The following is a 23,505-nucleotide window of genomic DNA, read 5'->3' as shown; positions in this document are numbered from 1 at the left end:
GTAAATGGAGCCCAGAAGGGAATAGTGAATAAATAACAGTGTTAAAACGCTGTGGGTCATTCTAAAGATAATGGAATCTGAATATTATTGTGGAATATCCAAGATTCCTAGGTTCTGGAAAACAATTCTGCAGACTGGTTTAGGCTGAAGGTCATATACAGTACTGTGCACAATGTTGTACTGTGTCAAAGTTGAGAAATACAGGCAGGTACTTATCCATCATGCAATACCATCAGGGAGGTGTCAGTTCCAAGATCTGTGGCTAGGTCTCCAACCCGTTTGGAACAACCTCCCTGTGCAAGTCTACCTAGAAGCATTGATGCTGTTTTGAAGGTAAAGGGGGTCATACTAAATAATGATTTGATTAAGATTTATCTTCCTTTCATTCACTTAACTGATAATGAGCAATATGGCATAGTGTTTTCCCTACCGACCTAGTGCATACACACTGTATGACATCGCTAGCGAAATCATAACTTTACGTCATGCCGCGACCGGCTCGTACATGCAGTTTTGGATGATGCGTCCAAATTGAAATGCATGAACAGCCGACAGCGGGGGTCGATAATGTGCAGGACGGCACATCGTTCATCATTCGTAGCATACACACTGGCCAATATTACAAATGATATCGCTCAGATTGGTGAAAATTAGTGACATCGCTTGTAATATCACATGGCACATATGCACCTTTACTTTGCAGCATTTTTCCACACCTGCCTAAAATATCTGCACAGTACTGTATTCTATCCAGTAGATAACCCCAGAGTTAGTGGAAGAGTTTGGGAGCTTCCAGTTTCCCACTAATTGAGAGGGAGCATCTATCTAATAAGGTGGTGAATAAGCTTAGATTGGTGTTTTGTTATTACCAGAGATGACAAGAGGTAGTAATATTTAAGTGTGTCAGTAAGAAATTCCAAACAAAAGGTAAAATTAGCACCCTGCAATGCTCTGAACCAGAATCTATTGGTGTTATACCACTTTCACACCACCAGAAAAACCCAAGTCGCAGCTAGGTGTGAATCCAACCCAGGAAGGACTCGGGTTATAGGAGATTATGTCATCTTCAAATGCAGGCAAAGGAAAGCCCTGGAAGTATGCCGGGTCCAGCCAGAAGTTTGAACGATGTGGCACAGTTGAAACCCGTGTTTAGTGACCCAGGCTGGACCCGAGGTTTCAGTCTGAAAAAGGTATTAGCAAGCCCTGACAGCAGATACCACTCTACTCTAAAGCTGGATAAACACTGGAGCGATGTCAGGCATTTTTTTAGTTTCATAATGACAAATTGCCTACATTGCTCAGTGTGTATTGGCGATTGTGTGTTCCCGTGGGCTTTAGCAATGGACACTAGGGACCCGATTCAGACCTGATCGCTGTTGAGTGTTTTCGCACAGCGGGTGATTATCGAATGACTGTGCATGCGTATACACCGCAATGCACAGGCGCATCGCCAAACAGCGACAGTATGGTACAAAAATTTCGATTGCAGAGTCCTTCGCAAGGTGATTGACAGGAAGACGACGTTTGTTGGTGGTAACTGCCCGTTTTCTGGGAGTGTCAGGAAAAATGCAGGTGTTCCCAAGCGCTTTCAGGGAGGGTGTGTGACGTCAGCTCCGGCCCCGATCAGCCTGATTTCTTAGCCCTGGAGGAGTAAGTATTGAGCTACGCATACACTGCAGAGAATGGGGAAAAACATCTGATGGCGAGTGTGAGATGAACGGTTTAGCAGCTATTTGCTGACTGAGGGGAATTTTCGCACAGCGTACACATGTAATCGCACACTTAAACTAGGCAAATTTTCACTCTCCCTGGGCGGCATAGAGTAAATCTAAGTCCTGTGTGAGAATCCCCCACGTCTTCCCCTACACTTCTGTAATATTTGGGTGTGAGCAGTAGGTCAAGGTGAGAATGTATGTTTTAGAATAAAAGTAATATTTAGGCCACACATTGTCGAGACACCTCCGCAACATGCAGCAATGCAACACCTTGCAACCTTAACTAAAAATAAAGCAAAAATAAAGAGAAGAGGAAATGCCAAGTGCCCCTGTCCTAAAAACCACGGACCAAAGAAGAGCCATACATGTACACAATGAAAATCTCTGCTACTGCTGCTTGGAAGTGCTGGATAGGCAGCAGTGATCAATATGGAATTGCTGTAGTAAACCAGTAAACATTGCTGTAGTAACAGTTAAGTTTATGATTTTTTAGAAGATCTGTGACCTCCAGTTCCCCCAAGTCAGGAGAAAATAAGAATTTACTCACCGGTAATTCTATTTCTCATAGTGCGGACTTTCAGCAATACATGTATATAGTTATTGCTTAACTAAGGGTTATTGTTATGAGCCATCTGTTGAGTGAGGCTCAGTTGTTGTTCATACTGTTAACTGGGTAAGGTATCACAAGTTGTACGGTGTGATTGGTGTGGCTGGTATGAGTCTTACCCTGGATTCAAAATTTCCTTTCCTTGTAATGTCAGCTCTTCCGGGCACAGTTTCTCTAACTGAGGTCTGGAGGAGGGGCATAGAGGGAGGAGCCAGTGCACACCAGATAGTACCTAATCTTTTCTTTAGAGTGCCCAGTCTCCTGCGGAGCCCGTCTATTCCCCATGGTCCTTACGGAGTGCCCAGCATCCACTAGGACGTCAGAGAAACAGGAATTAGCTGGTATGATGGACAGAAAACATTCTGTAGCTAATTATTTCAGTTTTCATCACACAACATGTACACACTCTATGAGAGAAGACAGTGTGGATGTCAACTAGCCCTGGAGAAACCGAGGCATGCGTCCACCCACGATTGTAGCAGTTTTTGGAGAATAAATCTATTGTGCTATAAAAATATTGTGTGAAGACATTAGTATAGAAAGCATAACAGCTGTGGTATAGCATATCATAAATCCAGAATATGAGGGCTATAGCTGTCTTGTACTGCCTAAATGTGATTTACCTTCTTGTGTATGTCACAGCACATTGTCAATAATGAATGAGCTTTCTCACTATATAAGAGAGAACCCTTCTCCTCTGTGGCTACATCTTGTGCTCTCACAGTGGATTTCTATTGACAGTCTGCCTCACCTGCATTACGTCACCGTCTCCCAGAGTAAACGTGAGAGGGACATTCTCTTCCACAGCACTGCCATCCTCCAGCGTAGTCTTCAAACACACAGTCACGTCTTGCCCCTTCTTTGGTCTGCTCTCAGCACCCTTGCCTGGGATCAATACTTTCTTTCTCAGGACTCCACTGCCTAGAGATACAATTTATAAAGTTATATCTTCTCTCCATGCTTGTATTAATTTGAGGAGGGAGCTTAACATAATACAAATGTATTCAGAAGATTACTAAGGCATTAAGGAGCACCCAGGCAATACCACAATAAAACAATGTTTAAAAAAAAAAAAAAAAATTACCAATACACTGGAAAAACTTGAAGGCATACTCGATGTTCATAATGTCAGCATAATCTGACTGACGACAGCTGTCATGTTGGCAGGTACAGTATTTTAACACTATCTAACTCTGAGCCTGCTATGTTCATAATGTAGCATAATATCAATAATTTGACATACCGAAATTTTGTCTGTGGACATTGTGAACGAGGTTGTCAACATTCAGAAACATTCCACATTACAGTGTCAGCATTGTGCAAGACTACATACCCTCAATCAGCTGTGCCCTACTAACCAATAGCCGATCTGCCAAACCCCAATAAATTCGCCCGAATGGACGAAGATTCTGGGGATTGCAGTGAGGAAATGACGGCACTGGAGGATACCGCTCCCTCTAGCAACCAGAGGAGCGGCCCCTCCAGGACAAAGGGAAAAAAAGAAAGTGGGGTACCTAGTCAAATTGTGGTGGTAGGGGAATCTATTATCATCAGGAAAACAGATAGGGCAATCTGCTACCAGGACCGCGATCGTCGTACAGTCTGTTGTCTCCCGGGTGCTTGGGTACGGCACATTGCGGACCGGGTAGAAAGATTGTTGGGAGGGGCCGGGAACGACCCGGCGGTCTTGGTGCACGTCGGCACCAACGACAAAGTTAGTGGAAGGTGGGATGTCCTTAAGAGAGATTATAGGGACCTAGGACAAAAATTAAAGGCAAGGACATCTAAGGTAATATTCTCTGAAATATTACCTGTGCCACGTGCTAGTGCAGGAAGGCAGAGGGAGATTAGGGCGGTAAATGTGTGGCTTAGAGACTGGTGTAGGAAGGAAGGATTTGTGTTCTTAGAACACTGGGCGGACTTCTCAGTCAGGCTCCATCTTTTTTGACACGATGGATTGCACCTGAATGAGGGGGGTGCAGCGGTGCTGGGGGGGGGGGGGGAAGGTTGGTTAGAAGGTTGGAGGAGATTTTAAACTAGGTGCCTGGGGGGAGGGATTTGAAAGAATTAGTGGGAACACTAGAGAGCAAAGAATAGTGGGATGTATAAAGTATAATGGGGGTGGAGAGGGGGGAAGGCGTGAAAGTCAGCAATTGTAATTATAGGGGTACCATGGTTCCTAAGGAAAGGTCATGTACAACAGAACTTGCGGATCAGGGAATTAATAAACTTAAGTGTATGATTGCAAATGCAAGAAGCCCAACAAATAAAATGGGGGAGTTAGAGGCAATTGCACATAATGACCATTATGACATAATAGACATTACTGAGACATGGTGGGACGATTCTCACGACTGGACGGCAAACATCGAGGGATACACTCTTTTCAGGAGAGATAGGATTAATAAAAAGGGAGGGGGTGTTTGTTTCTATGTTAAACCATTCTTAAAACCATATTTAAAGGAGGTCAGTTACGAGGGGACTGGAGATAACGTAGAGTCATTATGGGTTGAGATTTCGAGTGGGGGTAAAGATACAAAAAAAACTTTTAATAGAGACATGCTATAAACCGCCAGATATTAGTGTGGATGACGAATTACTACTCTTGCAGCAAATCGAAAAAGCTGCAGGTATGGGGACGTCGTTATTGTTGGGGACTTCAATTACCCGGACTTAAACCGGAACACCTAAACAGTAAATACAGCTAGGCGAAAAAGGTTCTTAAACATGCTAAAAGATCATTACTTGTCCCAGGTAATTGAGGAGCCAACTAGGCAAGGGGCTATACTGGACCTAGTACTAACAAATAATGAGGAAATAATAACAAATACTAAAGTAGGGGAGACCCTAGGAAATAGGGATCACAATATGATCACATTCGATATCGGCTTTCAAAAACAACAATATAAGGGTTTAACCAAGATTTTTAACTTTATGAAAGCAAATTTCACATTGCTGAAACAAGCAATGAAGGAGATTAATTGGGAAATTGTATTTCATGGTAAGAATACTGATGAAATGTGGGACATTTTTTCAACTGCGCTCAATAAGTATACTAATTTATATATTCCCAAAGTCAACAAAAACAGAAGTAAGAAATCCAAACCGATGTGGCTTAATAAAAAGGTCAAGGAACAAATGGATAAAAAGAGGCGTGCTTTCAAAGCATTTAAGTCTGACGGAAAGGTGGAATCATTCCAGTTCTACAAGGAATGTAACAATAAATGCAAAAAAGCAATTAGAGCAGCTAAAATAGTAAACGAGAAAAAAAAACAATCGCAAAGGAGAGTAAAACAAACCCGAAAAAGATCTTTAAGTATATAAATGGTAAAAGGTTGAAAAGGGAGAATATTGGGCCCTTAAAGGGTAAGCTGGATGTCTTGATAAATGATGATAGGGAAAAAGCAGATTTATTTAATAAATTATTTTCATCAGTATTCACGAAAGAGGACAGGTTGACAAGAATAGAGCATAACATAAATAATAATAATGACCCATTGCTTGGAACTTGCTTAAACGAGGGAGTAATCCGGGAGTAAAAATAAGAATTTACTCACCGGTAATTCTATTTCTCGTAGTCCGTAGTGGATGCTGGGAACTCTGTAAGGACCATGGGGAATAGACGGGCTCCGCAGGAGACTGGGCACTCTAAAGAAAAGATTAGGTACTATCTGGTGTGCACTGGCTCCTCCCTCTATGCCCCTCCTCCAGACCTCAGTTAGGGAAACTGTGCCCGGAAGAGCTGACATTACAAGGAAAGGATTTTTGGAATCCAGGGTAAGACTCATACCAGCCACACCAATCACACCGTATAACTTGTGATAACCTTACCCAGTTAACAGTATGAACAACAACTGAGCCTCACTCAACGGATGGCTCATAACAATAACCCTTATTTAAGCAATAACTATATACACGTATTGCAGAAAGTCCGCACTTGGGACGGGCGCCCAGCATCCACTACGGACTACGAGAAATAGAATTACCGGTGAGTAAATTCTTATTTTTTCTGACGTCCTAGTGGATGCTGGGAACTTTGTAAGCACCATGGGGATTATACCAAAGCTCCCAAACGGGCGGGAGAGTGCGGATGACTCTGCAGCACCGAATGAGCAAACACAAGGTCCTCCTCAGCCAGGGTATCAAACTTGTAGAAATTTGCAAAGGTGTTTGAACCCGACCAAGTAGCCGCTCGGCAAAGCTGTAAAGCCGAGACCCCTCGGGCAGCCGCCCAAGAAGAGCCCACCTTCCTTGTGGAATGGGCTTTTACTGATTTTGGATGCGGCAATCCAGCCGCAGAATGAGCCAGCTGAATCGTGCTACAGATCCAGCGAGCAATAGTTTGCTTTGAAGCAGGAGCACCAAGCTTGTTGGGTGCATGCAGGATAAACAGCGAGTCAGTCTTCCTGACTCCAGCCGTTCTGGAAACATATATTTTCAAAGCCCTGACTACTACCAGCAACTTGGAGTCCTCCAAGTCACGAGTAGCCGCAGGCACCACAATAGGTTGGTTCAAATGAAACGATGAGACCACCTTTGGGAGAAATTGGGGACGAGTCCTCAATTCTGCCCTGTCCATATGGAAGATCAGATATGGGCTTTTACATGACAAAGCCGCCAATTCCGACACACGCCTAGCCGATGCTAAGGCCAACAGCATGACCACTTTCCACGTGAGATACTTTAGTTCCACGGTCTTAAGTGGCTCAAACCAGTGGGATTTCAGGAAATCCAACACAACGTTAAGATCCCAGGGTGCCACTGGTGGCACAAAAGGGGGCTGAATATGCAGCACTCCCTTTACAAACGTCTGAACCTCAGGCAGTGAAGCCAGTTCTTTTTTAAAGAAAATGGATAGGGCCGAAATCTGGACCTTTATGGACCCCAATTTTAGGCCCATAGTCACCCCTGACTGTAGGAAGAGCAGGAATCGACCCAGCTGGAATTCCTCTGTAGGGGCCGTCCTGGCCTCACACCAAGCAACATATTTTCGCCATATACGGTGATAATGCTTTGCTGTCACGTTCCTCCTAGCTTTTATCAGCGTAGGAATAACTTCATCCGGAATGCCTTTTTCCGCTAGGATCCGGCGTTCAACCGCCATGCCGTCAAACGCAGCTGCAGTAAGTCTTGGAACAGACAGGGCCCTTGTTGCAGTAGGTCCTGTCTGAGAGGCAGAGGCCATGGGTCCTCTGTGCGCATTTCTTGCAGTTCCGGGTACCAAGTCCTTCTTGGCCAATCAGGAACAATGAGTATTGTTCTCACTCCTCTTTTTCTTATGATTCTCAGCACCTTGGGTATGAGAGGAAGAGGAGGAAACACATATACCGACTGGTACACCCACGGTGTCACTAGGGCGTCCACAGCTATCGCCTGATGGTCCCTTGACCTGGCGCAATATCTTTTTAGCTTTTTGTTGAGGCGGGACGCCATCATGTCCACCTGTGGCAGTTCCCCTCGCTTTGCAATCTGTGTGAAGACTTCTTGATGAAGTCCCCACTCTCCCGGGTGGAGGTCGTGTCTGCTGAGGAAGTCTGCTTCCCAGTTGTCCACTCCCGGAATGAACACTGCTGACAGTGCTTGCACGTGATTCTCCGCCCACCGAAGAATCTTTGTGGCTTCCGCCATTGCCATCCTGCTTCATGTGCCGCCCTGGCGGTTTACATGGGCGACCGCCGTGATGTTGTCTGACTGAATCAGCACTGGCCGGTTTCGAAGCAGGGGCTCTGCTTGACTCAGGGCGTTGTAAATGGCCCTTAATTCCAGCATATTTATGTGTAGAGAAGTCTCCAGACTTGACCACAGCCCTTGGAAGTTTCTTCCCTGAGTGACTGCCCCCCATTCTCGGAGGCTTGCATCCGTGGTCACCAGGACCCAGTCCTGTATGCCGAACCTGCAGCCACCACAGAAGAGACACCCTGGCCCTTGGGGACAGGGTGATCAGCCGATGCATCTGAAGATGCGATCCGGACCACTTGTCCAACAGATCCCACTGAAAGATCCTCGCATGGAACCTGCCGAAGGGAATGGCTTCGTATGAAGCCACCATCTTTCCCAGGACTCGCGTGCAGTGATGCACCGATACCCGTTTTGGTTTCAGGAGGTCCCTGACCAGAGATGCTAATTCCTGGGCCTTCTCCACCGGGATAAACACCTTCTTCTGTTCTGTGTCCAGAATCATGCCCAGGAAAAGCAGACGCGTCGTAGGAATCAGCTGCGACTTTGGAACATTCAGAATCAAGCCGTGCTGTTGCAACACTTCCTGAGAGAGTGCTACGCTGATCAACAACTGCTCTCTGGACCTCGCCTTTATGAGGAGATCGTCCAAGTACGGGATAACTATAACTCCCTTCTTCAGAAGGAGTATCATCATTTCGGCCATTACCTTGGTAAATATCCTCGGTGCCGTGGACAGGCCAAACGGCAACGTCTGGAACTGGTAATGACAGTCCTGCACCACAAACCTGAGGTACTCCTGGTGAAGTGGGTAAATGGGGACATGCAAGTAAGCATCCTTGATGTCCAGCAACACCATAAAATCCCCGTCTTCCAGGCTTGCAATAACCGCTCTGAGCGATTCCATTTTGAACTTGAATTTCTTTATAGAAGTGTTCAAGGATTTTAAATTCAGAATGGGTCTCACCGAACCGTCCGGTTTCGGTACCACAAACATTGTGGAATAGTAACCCCTTCCCTGTTGAAGGAGGGGGACCCTGATAATCACTTGCCTGAGGTACAGCTTGTGAATTGCCGCCAGTACTACCTCCCTCTCCATGGGGGAAGCTGGCAAGGCTGATTTGAGGTAACGGCGGAGGGGGGGAGTCGCTTCGAATTCCAGCTTGTATCCCTGAGATACAATTTGTACAGCCCAGAGATCCACCTGTGAGCGAACCCACTGGTTGCTGAAGTTTCAGAGACGCGCCCCCACCGCACCTGGCTCCGCCTGTGGAGCCCCAACGTCATGCAGTGGAAGCAGGGGAGGACTTTTGTTCCTGGGAACTGGCTGCATGGTGCAGCTTCTTACCTCTACCCCTGCCTCTGGCAAGAAAGGATGCGCCCCTGACCCTCTTGCCTTTCTGAGAACGAAAGGACTGCATTTGATAATACGGTGCTTTCTTAGGCTGTGAGGAAACCTGAGGCAAGAAAGTCGACTTTCCAGCTGTCGCTGTGGACACGAGATCCGATAGACCGTCCCCAACCAATTCCTCACCCTTATAAGGCAAAACCTCCATGTGTTTTTTAGAATCAGCATCTCCTGTCCATTGCAGAGTCCATAAGACCCTCCTGGCAGAAATGGACATAGCATTAATTCTAGAGCCCAGCAGGCAAATGTCCCTCTGAGCATCCCGCATATATAAGACAACGTCTTTTATATGGCCCAGGGTTAGCAAAACAGTATTCCTGTCGAGGGAATCTATGTCGTCTGACAGAGTATCTGTCCACGCTGCTACAGCACTACACATCCAGGCTGAAGCAATAGAAGGTCTCAGTAGAGTACCAGAGTGTGTATACACAGACTTCAGGATAGCTTCCTGCTTTCTATCCGCAGGCTCCTTTAGGGCGGCCGTATCCTGAGACGGCAGGGCCACCTTTTTAGATAAGCGTGTCAGCGCCTTGTCCACCCTAGGGGATGTTTCCCAACGTAACCTGTCCCTTGGCGGGAAAGGGTACGCCATCAGTAACCTCTTAGAAATCACTAATTTCTTATCAGGGGAACTCCACGCTTCTTCACATAAATCATTTAATTCATCAGATGGGGGAAAAGTCACTGGCTGCTTTTTCTCCCCAAACATATAAACCCTCTTGGTATTAACAGGGTTAATCTCAGAAATGTGTAATACATCTTTCATTGCAATAATCATGTATCGGATGGCCTTGGTCATTTTAGACTGTAAATGTGCCTCATCATCGTCGACACTGGAGTCGGACTCCGTGTCGACATCTGTGTCAACCATCTGAGATAGAGGGCGTTTATGAGCCCCTGACGGTTTCTAAGTCGCCTGGGCAGGCGCAGGCTGAGACCCCGGCTGTCCCAAGGCTGCAGCGTCATCAAACCTTTTATGTAAGGAGCTTACATTGTCGTGTAAGACCTTCCACATATCCATCCAATCAGGTGTCGGCCCCGACGGGGGCGACACCACACTTATCTGCCCTTGCTCCGCCTCCACGTAACCCTCCTCATCAAACATGTCGACACAGCCGTACCGACACACCGCACACACACAGGGAATGCTCAGACTGAGGACAGGACCCCACAAAGTCCTTTGGGGAGACAGAGAGAGAGTATGCCAGCACACACCACAGCGCTATATAACACAGGGATTTTCACTTATAATAAATAATATACCCAATAGCTGCCTTATATGTTTTATTTGCGCCTAAATTTATGTGCCCCCCCTCTCTTTTTTACCCTTCTTGTACCTGGATACTGCAGGGGAGAGCCTGGGGAGCTGCTTCCAGCGGAGCTGTGAAGAGAAAATGGCGCTGGTGTGCTAAGGAAGAAGGCCCCGCCCCCTCAGTGGCGGGCTTCTGTCCCGCTTTCTGTGTAAAAAAATGGCGGGGGTTTTTACATATATACAGTGCCAGACTGTATATATGTATTTTTATTGCCAAAAGGTACTTCAATTGCTGCCCAGGCTGCCCCCCCCCCCCAGCGCCCTGCACCCTACAGTGACCGGAGTGTGTAAGTGTGCTGGGAGCAATGGCACACAGCTGCGGTGCTGTGCGCTACCTTAAATAAAGACAGGAGTCTTCTGCCGCCGATTTCGTCGTCTTCAAGCTTCTGTTCTTCTGGCTCTGCGAGGGGGACGGCGGCGCGGCTCCGGGAACGGACGATCGAGGACAGGTGCCTGGGTTCGAACCCTCTGGAGCCAATGGTGTCCCGTAGCCTAAGAAGCACAAGCTAGCTGCACGCAGGTAGGTTTGCTTCTCTCCCCTCAGTCCCACGTAGCAGTGAGTCTGTTGCCAGCAGAAGCTCACTGAAAATAAAAAACCTAATAAATACTTTCTTTACTAGTAAGCTCAGGAGAGCCCACTAGGAGCACCCAGCTCTGGCCGGGCACAGATTCTAACTGAGGTCTGGAGGAGGGGCATAGAGGGAGGAACCAGTGCACACCAGATAGTACCTAATCTTTTCTTTAGAGTGCCCAGTCTCCTGCGGAGCCCGTCTGTTCCCCATGGTCCTTACGGAGTTCCCAGCATCCAGTAGGACGTCAGAGAAATTAAGATAAATAAATCTCCTGGGCCGGATGGACTCCACCCCAGGGTTCTTATGGAACTCAATGTAGAGATATCGAAACCTCTATATTTGATCTTCAGCAAGTCAATTAGATCAGGAATGATACCAAAGGACTGGCATATAGCAGAGGTAGTCCCAATATTTAAAAAAGGTATTAAAACGCTCCCCGGGAACTATAGACCAGTTAGCTTGACATCTATAGTGGGGAAAATACTAGAAGGTATATTAAGAGTGTCAAGATCCGGGTTACAGGACACCATTATTTACCTTTCAGGTGTCTCCTAAGGCTGGCTCAGCGTTCCAGGGCCGGGTCTCAATCATGCTGCTAAACATCCTTTCTTCATATCTCCTCTCTGCCAGTCTGCAGATGCTGTCACAAGGAACTCTTATAGTGGAATGGCGTTTCTAGCCCATTGCAGCCTCCGCTGCCATTACTGCACTCTCAGCACTTGGACGGCTCTGCATAGCGTCTCCTGTCAGCTGCGGCCTCCGCCGCCATTGCTGCGCTCTCAGCGCCTGGATGGAGCTGCATAGCGTCCCCTGTCAGCTGCGGCCTTTGCCGCTATTATTACACTTCAAAGCACTAACGGGTCTGTGCGGTGCCTCTCGCCCGCTGTGGCCTCTGCCGCCGGCTCTGTGGGTTTGCTGTGCACCTTGGCGTACACTGTCCCCTGCGGCCGCAGCTGCCATTACTGCAAAATCTCCATATGGGATTACAAACCAGGATTCCCTCCAAAGACCAGTATGGGTGCAGCCATGTTGGTTCTGATCACATGACGCTAGTTCCTCCAATCTACAGCATCGCTGAGTTCTGTCTGATTGCTGATCCAATCCCTGCACTGCTGAGGGTATAAAAAGGACTGATCCTGAACCAGGAAGTTGTCAGTGCTTTGGTTGTCATTACCAGTGTATCCTGTCTCTGCTCTCTGTGATTACTAACTGTGTTCCAGGTATTCCAGCTCCTGTGTCTTCAGTTCTTCAGAGACCCGCACCAATCACCACCCTGCGGTGCCTGCCTGACTCCATAGTATCCTCATTGCCTTCTGCTATTGGCAAGTGCTCTAAAACACCGGCTTCCAGCGGTGTTCAGCTTCCTGATGTCATCAGTGCTCCGCCATCGTTTTCTCTAACATCTTCAGTGCTCAAGTCATCTGTTCTTCAAATTCATCGAGCTCTAGCGTCACCAGTGTCATTCAACTCCTCTGCTAACACTGGTTCATCTGCACTTCATCCACAGTTCTTTGTTACCGGTTCCATCCAGCAAAACCGGCAGTCTACGTGTACTACTCACTCTACAGCACGTTCAGCCTCTACAACATCTGCTGACCAGTTCCAGCTTTCATCTACCATACAGCACCTAGGTGATGGTAAAAGGACTCTCCATCTCCTAAGCTAGCCTTGTGCGGATACCACACCTAAGGGAATACCAGCTTTTGCTATTTCTTGTGGAACGGTGTACTGTTTTTAATCATTTCTCATATCATATCTTTACAACTGCCGATGTACCATCAGAACTGTGTTCAATAAACAAACATTCATTTTATCTTTGTTGTCGTGGTCACACCTTCGGGCACTGGTGGTACAAGTCATCTGTATGTCTAGGAGTCTTATTCTAGCGCCTAGATTTACATTTACACCAGCCCCTACAACTGAGGCTGTTTCAGGTCAACACCAGCCCTCAGTTGTGACAAAGGGATAGCATTCTAGAGTACTTGGATACCTCCAAGGTTATTACTAGGAATCAACATGGATTTGTGAAGGACAGGTCATGTCAAACTAACTTAATAAGCTTCTACGAGAAAGTGAGCGATAATATTGATAAGGGTCATGCAGTGGATGTGATCTTTTTAGACTTCTCTAAGGCTTTTGACAAAGTTCCACACAGGAGACTAATCCTCAAACTAAGAGGGCTTGGGGTGGGAAATGCTATCTGTACTTGGGTTAGTAATTGGCTGTTTAATAAGGAACAGCGAGTGGGGGTTAATGGGATGTACTCTGAATGGGCTTCAGCACTCAGTGGAATACCGCAGGGCTCAGTACTCGGGCCATTACTGTTTAATAACGAGTTTTATGGTAAGAACTTACCTTTGTTAAAAAACTCTTTCTGTGAGGTACACTGGGCTCCACAAGGATAGACATAGGGGGTGTAGAGTAGGATCTTGATCCGAGGCACCAACAGGCTCAAAAGCTTTGACTGTTCCCAAGATGCATAGCGCCGCCTCCTCTATAACCCCACCTCCCTGCACAGGAGCTCAGTTTTTAGTTAACCAGCCCAATGCAGTAGCAGGAAAAGAGACAACAGTTAGTAGCCACATACACCACACTCTCACGACAGGAGAAGTGTCAGCGGCTAATGCCATATCAACCCAAAGAAGCTAAGTGCGTCAGGGTGGGCGCCTTGTGGAGCCCAGTGTACCTCGCAGAAAGAGTTTTAACAAAGGTAAGTTCTTACCATAAAACTCGTTTTCTGCTGCAGGGTACACTGGGCTCCACAAGGATAGACATAGGGGATGTCCTAAAGCAGTTCCTTATGGGAGGGGACGCACTGTAGCGGGCACAAGAACCCGGCGTCTAAAGGAAGCATCCTGGGAAGCGGCAGTATTGAAGGCATAGAACATAATGAACGTGTTCACTGAGGACCATGTAGCCACCTTGCACAATTGTTCAAGGGTCGCACCACGGCGGGCCGCCCAAGAAGGTCCAACAGACCGAGTAGAATGGGTCGTAATGTGAGCAGGAGCTGACAAACCAGCCCTCACATAAGCATGTGCAATCACCATTCTAATCCATCTGCCCAAAGTCTGCTTGTGAGCAGGCCAGCCCCGTTTGTGAAACCCAAACAGAACAAAGAGAGAATCAGATTTCCTAATAGAAGCAGTTCTCTTCACATAGATACGGAGAGCCCGTACCACATCCAAAGACCGCTCTTTGGGAGACGGATCAGGAGAGACAAGGGCTGGAACCACAATCTCCTGATTAAGGTGGAATGAAGAAACCACCTTAGGCAAATTAACGGGACGAGTCCTAAGAACCGCCCGGTCACAGTGAAATATCAGATATGGAGAACTACAAGACAAGGCACCCAAATCAGACACTCTTCTAGCTGACGCAATAGCCAGCAGAAACACCACCTTAAGGGAAAGCCACTTAAGATCAGCTGTACAAAGAGGTTCAAACGGAGACTCTTGTAATGCCTCCAAAACCACCGACAAGTCCCAAGGAGCCACAGGCGGGACATAGGGAGGTTGGATACGCAACACACCCTGAGTAAAGGTATGCACATCAGGTAAGGTCACAATCTTTCTCTGAAACCACACCGACAAGGCAGATATTTGAACCTTGAGGGAGGCCAGACGCAGGCCTAAGTCCAGGCCCTGCTGAAGAAAAGCCAACAACTTGGCTGTACTAAACATGGAAGCATCATAATTGTTAGATGTGCACCAAACAAAGTAAGAATGCCAGACCCTATGGTAAATCCGAGCAGTAGCCGGTTTCCGGGCCCGCAACATAGTTTGAATGACCGCCTCAGAAAACCCTTCAGCCCTCAAGACGGAAGCTTCAAGAGCCACGCCGTCAAAGACAGCCGGGCTAGGTCCTGGTAGACACAGGGGCCCTGAACGAGGAGGTCTGGGCGTTGTGGAAGTAGGATTGGACGCTCTGACGATAGGCCCTGCAGGTCTGAGAACCAGTGCCTTCTGGGCCACGCTGGAGCTATGAGAAGCAAGATTCCTCTTTCTTGCTTGAACTTCCGAATTACCCTGGGCCGGAGTGACACCGGAGGGAACACGTACGGCAGCTGAAACCTCCACGGCACCGCCAGCGCATCCACGAATGCTGCTTGAGGATCCCTTGTCCTTGCTCTGAAGACCGGAACCTTGTGGTGATTGTGTCGAGACGCCATCAGATCCACGTTTGGAAGGCCCCACTTTTCCACTAGGAGTTGAAACACTTCTGGATGGAGGCCCCACTCTCCGGGGTGTACGTCCTGACGACTGAGAAAGTCTGCTTCCCAATTCAGGACTCCCGGAATGAATATTGCCGATATGGCCGGTAGATGGCGTTCCGCCCATTGTAGAATCCGCGAGACTTCCTTCATTGCCAAACGGCTTCGAGTGCCGCCTTGATTATTTATGTAAGCCACTGTGGTGGCGTTGTCCGACTTTACTTGAACAGGACGGTTCTGAATTAAATGCTGGGCCAGGTTCAACGCATTGAAGACCGCCCGCAATTCCAGAAGGTTGATCGGGAGGAGAGACGACTCCTTGGTCCACCGACCCTGAAGGGAGTGTTACTCCAGCACCGCGCCCCAACCCCTTAGACTGGCATCTGTCGTCAACAGGACCCAGTCGGATATCCAGAAGGGACGGCCCCTGCACAATCGCTGGTCCTGGAGCCACCAGTGCAGCGACAGACGGAGCTCCGGAGTCAATGAGATCATGTGAGACCTGATCCGGTGAGGCAGGCCGTCCCACTTGGCCAGAATCAGCCTCTGGAGGGGGCGAGAATGGAATTGAGCATACTCCACCATGTCGAATGCTGACACCATGAGGCCCAGCACCTGCATTGCCGAATGTATCGACACTTGCGGACGAGAAAAGAAGCAACAAATCCTGTCCTGAAGCTTCAGGACTTTCTCCTGAGACAAGAGCAACCGCTGGTTGTGAGTGTCCAACAGCGCTCCCAGGTGCACCATGGTCTGAGCAGGGACCAGGGAGGATTTCTTCCAGTTGATGAGCCACCCGTGGGCTTGCAGAAACCGGACAGTCATATCCAGATGACACAGGAGAAGTTCTAGGGAATTTGCCAGGATCAACAAGTCGTCCAGATATAGCAGGATCCTGACCCCTTGACGGCGGAGTACCACCATCACCACCGCCATAACCTTGGTGAAGACTCGCGGAGCCGTAGTTAAACCAAAAGGTAATGCCCGAAACTGGAAATGGAGGTTGCCAATCGCAAACCTCAGGTATTGCTGATGGGACACTGCTATAGGAATATGCAGGTAAGCAACTTGTATGTCCAGGGAAACCATATAATCCCCAGGTTCCAAGGCCAGAACTATAGAGCGAAGGGTTTCCATACGGAACTTGGAAACTTTCACAAACCTGTTCAATGCCTTGAGATTGAGAATGGGCCGAGAGGACCCATTCGGTTTCGGGACTAGAAACAGCGGAGAATAGTACCCCCGGCCCCTCTGAGCAAGAGGCACCTGTACTACCACTCCTGTATCCAAGAGGGTCTGTACCACAGAGTGTTTGCTTTTGTCTGGTCCAAAGGGACGTCTGTCAGGCAAAATCGATGAGGGGGACGGTTTTTGAAGGCTATGGCGTAACCTCGAGTGACGACTTCCCGTACCCAGGCATCTGAAGTGGTCTTCAACCATTCCTGGGTATACCCTAGAAGCCGGCCCCCCACCCTGGGATCCCCCAGGGGGAGGCCCGCCCCGTCATGCGGCAGGCTTATCTGTCTTGGAAGCTGGCTGACGGGCAGCCCAGGCTCTTTTGGGTTTTGGCTTACCAGGTTTGGAAGTGCGGGCCTGCTTGTGGTACGCCTGACCTTTTGCTTTACCTGAAGGACGAAAGGAAGTACCTTTAGCCTTCGACACAGAAGGAGCGGTACTTGGCACACATGCAGTTTTGGCAGTAGCCAAGTCAGCCACAATCTTATTTAGATCCTCCCCAAACAGAATATCTCCCTTGAAAGGGTGTACCTCCAGGGTTTTTCTAGAGTCCAGATCCACAGACCAGGATCTCAGCCACAATATCCGGCGAGCCAGGACTGACGTAGTAGAGGCCTTGGCTGCTAGAATACCGGCATCAGAAGCCGCCTCTTTAATATAGTGAGAAGCTGTGACAATATATGACAAGCATTGTCTACCATGGTCAGAAGAGATTTCAGCTTCCAACTCTAGGGCCCATGCTTCAATAGCCTCTGTGACGGTAGTGACAGGTAGAGCTGAGGAAACCACCATCCTAGCCACATGCGAGTCCACTGGAGGAGGCGTTTCCCAATTTTCAGACAGCTCTGGCGCGAGGGGATAGCAAGCCAGCATCTTCTTTTGAGGCACAAACTTCTTCCCTGGGTTTCCCCAGGATTCCTGACGTATATTCACTAGGTGATCAGAATGAGGTAAAACTTGTTTAACCACCTTCTGACGCTTGAACCTATCTGGTTTCTTCTGAGGAACGGATGGCTCGGGCTCATCCGTAATCTGTAAAATCAACTTAATGGCCTCCAAAAGATCAGGAACATCCACATGTGAATTACCCTCACCATCAGCAGTATCGGTGTCAGAATCTGTGGGGTCAGTGTAAGCGCCATCTTCATCAGACGAGGTGTCAGTGACAGCAGTGGATTGTGAGGAGGTAAGAGCTCGCTTAGAGGACCCCATGGACTTAGGCGAGCGAGGGTCAGACTTTTTAGTAGTCAAGGACTGGTTCAATTTCTTCAATTGAGCAGAGGAGTTATCTGCCCACAGCGGATTAGCCGCGGGGACCACATACAGTTGAAGCAGCATAGGAGGTCCCATAGAGGGTGTTAGTTTAGTAACTAGCGTATTCAGAAGTGTGGAGAAAGTAGCCCACGGTGGGTCATTATGGACCCCCGTTGCCACAGTTCCACTGGGGGGCAAGGAGCCCCCAGAACCAGAGCCCGCAGCTGCTATAGTCTCCTCATAGGGATCTGTGGTGTCAGCAACACCGGTAGTGTGTTCAGCCCCAGAACCGTTACCTTCAGAAGCAGACATGATATAACTTGCAATTATCAAACCTGACGCACCAAGCCCCCTCAGGTTATAGAATATAGGGATAGCAAGTTGAGTGAGAGACACGAAATGGAAATCACCCAGCAAGCTAATGCACACACATATAGTCACAGTTATACAGGGCAGAGGTTATTACCAACAATAATACTGCACTGGACTAGCTTATATATATAGCTATATAGTCAATAGATATAACACTGCACAGTAAGAACTGGATGTATATCACAGGGTACTTGTACCAGAGAACCCTGACTAAATGCACTCTTTCTTAACTATCACTGTCTAAGTGACATGTAGAATACTTAAGTGTCTTGTAAAGTCACAGCGCTGACTACCAGGCGGCTTTACAAAGGAGGATTTGCCCAAGCAGTCCCAGGAACAGTGTAGCTGAGAGAAACTGCGCCCAAACACTAACAGGGAGTGAGGGAGAGACAGATATGCAGCTCCAGGGCGGGAACATTTATTGGAAATGGCACCCTGGGGCTGGGGGAGGGGCTCCAGGTCTAAGCCTTATCCCCTCTGCTGGCAAAACCACCTGGTACTGCGGGCTACACAAAAAGGTTTAAAGAGAAAACATGACCTGCACCCATGCCCTGGTGATCTAGTGGGATCGCCTGTACTGCCAGTGTCCACCGGCCGCGCCCGGATCGCGATACAGCACGGGTCCCGCGAGCGGGACCCACTCACCACCTCCCGAAGCGCGGCCAAGCGATCCCGGAGAGCCCCAGTCGTGTGTGCCTGACCAGAAGAAAACCGGAGCCTCCTGCTGTAGTTACCCGGCAATCAGGACGCGGGAGTGTACAGCGCCGCTGGGGAGAGATGGAGCTGCAGCAGTGAATGTCTCCTGACATCTACACACAGCTGCAGCCCTTGAAGTCTTCACTTTTCTTCTAAAAAAGCTCTTCTTAGGGCTGCCTGGAGCAGCCCCTCTGTTATGTGCCTGCCATCTGCGGCACCAACTACAAAACTGAGCTCCTGTGCAGGGAGGTGGGGTTATAGAGGAGGCGGCGCTATGCATCTTGGAAACAGTCAAAGCTTTTGAGCCTGTTGGTGCCTCGGATCAAGATCTTACTCTACACCCCCTATGTCTATCCTTGTGGAGCCCAGTGTACCCGAAATATTCATTAATGACCTAGGAGAGGGACTGGAATGCAGAGTGTCAATTTTCGCAGATGACACTAAATTATGGGCAGACAAATGGGGAATGAGGTTCAATATAGAAAAATGTAAAGTTATGTACCTTGGGACTAAGAACAATCAGGCAGCCTATGAACTAAATGGAGAAAATGTAGGGATAACGGTAGTTGAAAAGGATTTGGGTGTGCTCATCAATAATAAACTTGGTAGCAGTTTGCAATGTCAAAATACAGCGGCAAAGGCTAATAAGGTGTTATCATGCATAAAACGGGGTATGGAGACAAGGGATGAGAGTGTAATCCTGCCTCTGTATAAATCATTGGTGCGACCTCACCTGGAATATTGTGTACAGTTTTGGGCACCATACTATAAAAAAAGACATCTTGGAACTTGAAAGGGTTCAGAAGCGAGCCACTAAACTAGTTAAGGGGTTAGAGGCATTGGACTATGAGGAAAGACTTAAAAGGCTTGATATGTTCACACTGGAAAAGAGGCGACAGAGGGGACAGCATTAATATTTATAAATACATTAAGGGACAATACAAGGATCTATCAAACGATTTGTTTACCAAAAAAAAAACCACTACATAGGACACGAGGACACCCACTGAGGTTAGAGGAGAAAAAAATCCATACCCAATGGAGAAAAGGATTCTTCACAGTAAGAGCAGTAAGGATTTAGAATTCTCTTCCAGAGAAGGTAGTAATGGTGGACACAACTCAATAAGTTTAAATATGGATTAGATAAATTCCTAGCTGAAAAAAATATCCAGGGATACAGCATTTAATTAATATTTCAAAATATATATATATATATATATATATATATAAAATAGTGGTAGTACGGCGCCACAGGTTTGTGTAGGTAGATAATATATAGGGTTATAACAAGCGGAGTCTGCTGGCTATACTTTCTGGTTTTTAATTTTCACTATTTATATGCACTTGGCACCTTAAATGTAATATGTCGTAGCACCATTTATAATTAGTATGTCAATACTTCAAATAAACAGCAGTCTACCGTGTTTCTTTGAGTCGCCGCACCAAAAGATACAGTCATACCACACTGGCGGACGCCCAATCTCGCCCGATCTTGGAAGCTAAGCAGTGTAGGGTCTAACCAGTACCAAATGGGGAACCATTTGCAAAGATTGGGTACTGTACATAGTGGGTAACGGCAGGCTAGAAATAATCTCTGCAATATTGACACACTGAGCGAGCCCATCACACACATTAGATCTTACGGTTAAAGTATTCCACAGTCTGTTAATCATGCACTAACTTAACACACAAAACTTATCACTATATATGACAGACGTAAACTAGCATATCACGTATTAATTTGTCCACTGGATTTATTCCTAGCACCACACCTATGATGGACTCCTCATACATTTTTCCATAGGCACCGTCTGTCGGCACTTATAACATAATCACAGTATCTTGTATTTTGGCAATGAGTCACTAAATAATATATATATTTATATTAATGACTATTTTATTTCTTAAACAACTCCTGGCATTCCATCACTCACTTCTCCTTACAGCAATTCATTTATGCATCTCCTAATTACTATGGATACCTGGACAAAGAAGATTATGCACCAATGCATATTCTTATCAATATTTAAATCTCTCCATTTTTATAAGATAACAGTAATATATAAAGCTAACATAGCTTTTTATTTCACAAAGAATACAGGCTCTAACCTCTGTTTTCATTTATATCTTTTATTATGTGTGGTTCCCATGGAGACCGTGGTTAACCTTACAAAAAATGCGTCTGCAGCAGCAACAAACTTCATGAAAATGGCCGCCGCAATGAGTGACAGCTTCCCCTTCCAATAAAGTAAAGGGAACAGCCGAGTACCATCCCCATAGGAAGTGGGGCACCTTCCATTAGAAGTAACGGACGAAAGCAGGGAACATTCATCATGTACGCGATACCGGAAGAGCGGCCTGACGAGCATGCGCACACTGTCGGTGCGGACGCCGGAAGCGACGCGGGACGCATCCTGGACCATTCAAAACGAAAATAAAGCTTTCTAAAACTCGTTTTTCGTAAAAAATGACACTACAGGACATACTTTCACTGCCTCTTAAGCACACTTATGGTTATATCGAGAATTGTGCAGCACTATGCCTTTTAGATTTCTAACAGGAAGTGATGTCATAATTAACTATGAACACATGATACCTGCTATAAATACTACCCTTGTTCATTAGCACCCTACCCCTTGATGAAGTCTGATGGACGAAACGCGTTGGGTGTACCTCTAAACTGACCCTCCATTTTAAAAGATAAGCATTGTGTTTTTATTTTTTTAGAATATTGATGTTTTTTATTCTCATATTTTGTGTATCCGTTTTTTTTTTTTTAAATCTTTTATGGTGTATTCTTAAATAATGCCCTATGCTTGTAAACTTTTATCCCACCCTTCTCTTTTATGAATTAAATTGAATTTTATAATTTTATCTGACCGTATCCAGCCACTTCTTAATATTTTATTCAAAAAACCATTAGACACCGTTGGTCGCTGGCGCCCCCATCCCCCCTTTTTTTCATATATATATATATATATATATATATATATATATATATATATATATATATATATACACACACACACACATATATATATATATATATATATATATATATATATATATATATATATATATATATATAATAATGTAATGTACAATAGGTTGAACTCGATAGACATTTGTCTTTTTTCAACCTCAAGAACTATGTAACTATGTAACTGATAGGCATTCACCTTCTGTGCACCCTTTCCACCTGATCCATACATTCAGTGCCCTGGCCTGTGCCATTATGTTACTTATCTGGAATAAAAAAATCTCTCATGATGCCATCCAAAAAAATAAAGTACAACTAAATATATTTGTATAACCGATCACATAAACAAATACACTTGTTTAGCATCAGCTGTTGGCAGGTTACAGCGTTCTTTTCCAAACCAACAAAACCACTGAAAGGAGATTATTTAAAGAACAGCTATTTTTGTTGATTCCTGCACTGCACCAAACCAAGCTAATAACCTATATTAATGTAGTATGACCTTTTATAGTACCTAAAAAAGATTGTAGCCTTTATCTGCTGCTAATGATTTTTTATATTGCTAGAATATTTACTAAAACAAATGCAAAAGTGTAAATGAATAGTAGCACCAAATCCGCAGTACTAATATGCGGTACTTTGCACATGTGCAGTATAGGTCCTGCGTTGGACGCAAGATGGCTACAGGCATCAGAAGATGACAGTCTGCAGTTGTTTGGAGGCGGAGATAGCCTCCATTACCAAATACAGAGGCATGTTGCTGCTGTCTTGGAGTGTTGAGGCAAGGATTTCAGTCTTCCGACAGAGATTTCTTGGCCACTTTCTAGGAACTGCAGCTTGCGTGACCCCATAGGTCACACTGCTGGCTGATAGTATTACAGGTGAATCTATGCTGCGTCCTATCAGAGAATCGCTATCATCACGTTATTCAATGGTTTGGGTCACTGGGCACGAGTGCTACATGTGTCCAGTATACCTACTTGAACCTTCCAGAGGAGGCGAGAAGAAATCCGTCCAGGTTGGGCTTTTGGACACTCAAATACAGTGCTACCAGTAGTTTGCACAGGATTAGCCCTTTTATGCTTCAAACGCCAGTGCATCTGGGCACGATAATAGAAAAGGTATCCAGTAACTTTTGGCCAGCACTTTAGATGGGAGCTGAGAGTGCAGGAAATCAGTTGAACCTCCCCCAAAGACGTAACCATGTACCATTTTCACACATTTACCTTGACGGCTGCGTGATCCACATAAACAAGCTCCTATACTATTTTTACACATTTTCCCTTAAACTCACAAGACACCAAACGCTCCTACTTTATAATTACCATTTGGATTTGTGCTCTATATGTAAAAAACATTTTAATCTTCTAAAGACAAGTGGAGATGTTATGCATATCAACCAATCAGATCCTAGCTACAATATTATAGACTTACATAAAAGATAGCTATACTTCCCTTCAACAG

At 46.4% G+C, this 23,505-nt stretch overlaps 1 protein-coding gene across 3 annotated transcripts in view; it reads right to left on the bottom strand.

Moving 5' to 3' along the window:
* Positions 1-23,505, bottom strand: part of FKBP8 (FKBP prolyl isomerase 8) — a 224,469-nt gene that overhangs the window by 118,296 nt on the left and 82,668 nt on the right. For all 3 annotated transcript variants that reach the window (XM_063914734.1, XM_063914736.1, XM_063914735.1), the window contains exon 3: positions 3,074-3,243. In XM_063914734.1, coding sequence (XP_063770804.1) covers positions 3,074-3,243 — 170 coding nt within the window. The remainder of the gene's footprint in view (positions 1-3,073; positions 3,244-23,505) is intronic.

The sequence above is a fragment of the Pseudophryne corroboree genome, chromosome 1 (genome assembly GCF_028390025.1).
Source record: "Pseudophryne corroboree isolate aPseCor3 chromosome 1, aPseCor3.hap2, whole genome shotgun sequence".
In the NCBI taxonomy this organism is placed as follows: domain Eukaryota; kingdom Metazoa; phylum Chordata; class Amphibia; order Anura; family Myobatrachidae; genus Pseudophryne; species Pseudophryne corroboree.
Note: the sequence above shows the minus strand (reverse complement) of the source record. Positions and strands in the feature narration are given on the sequence as shown.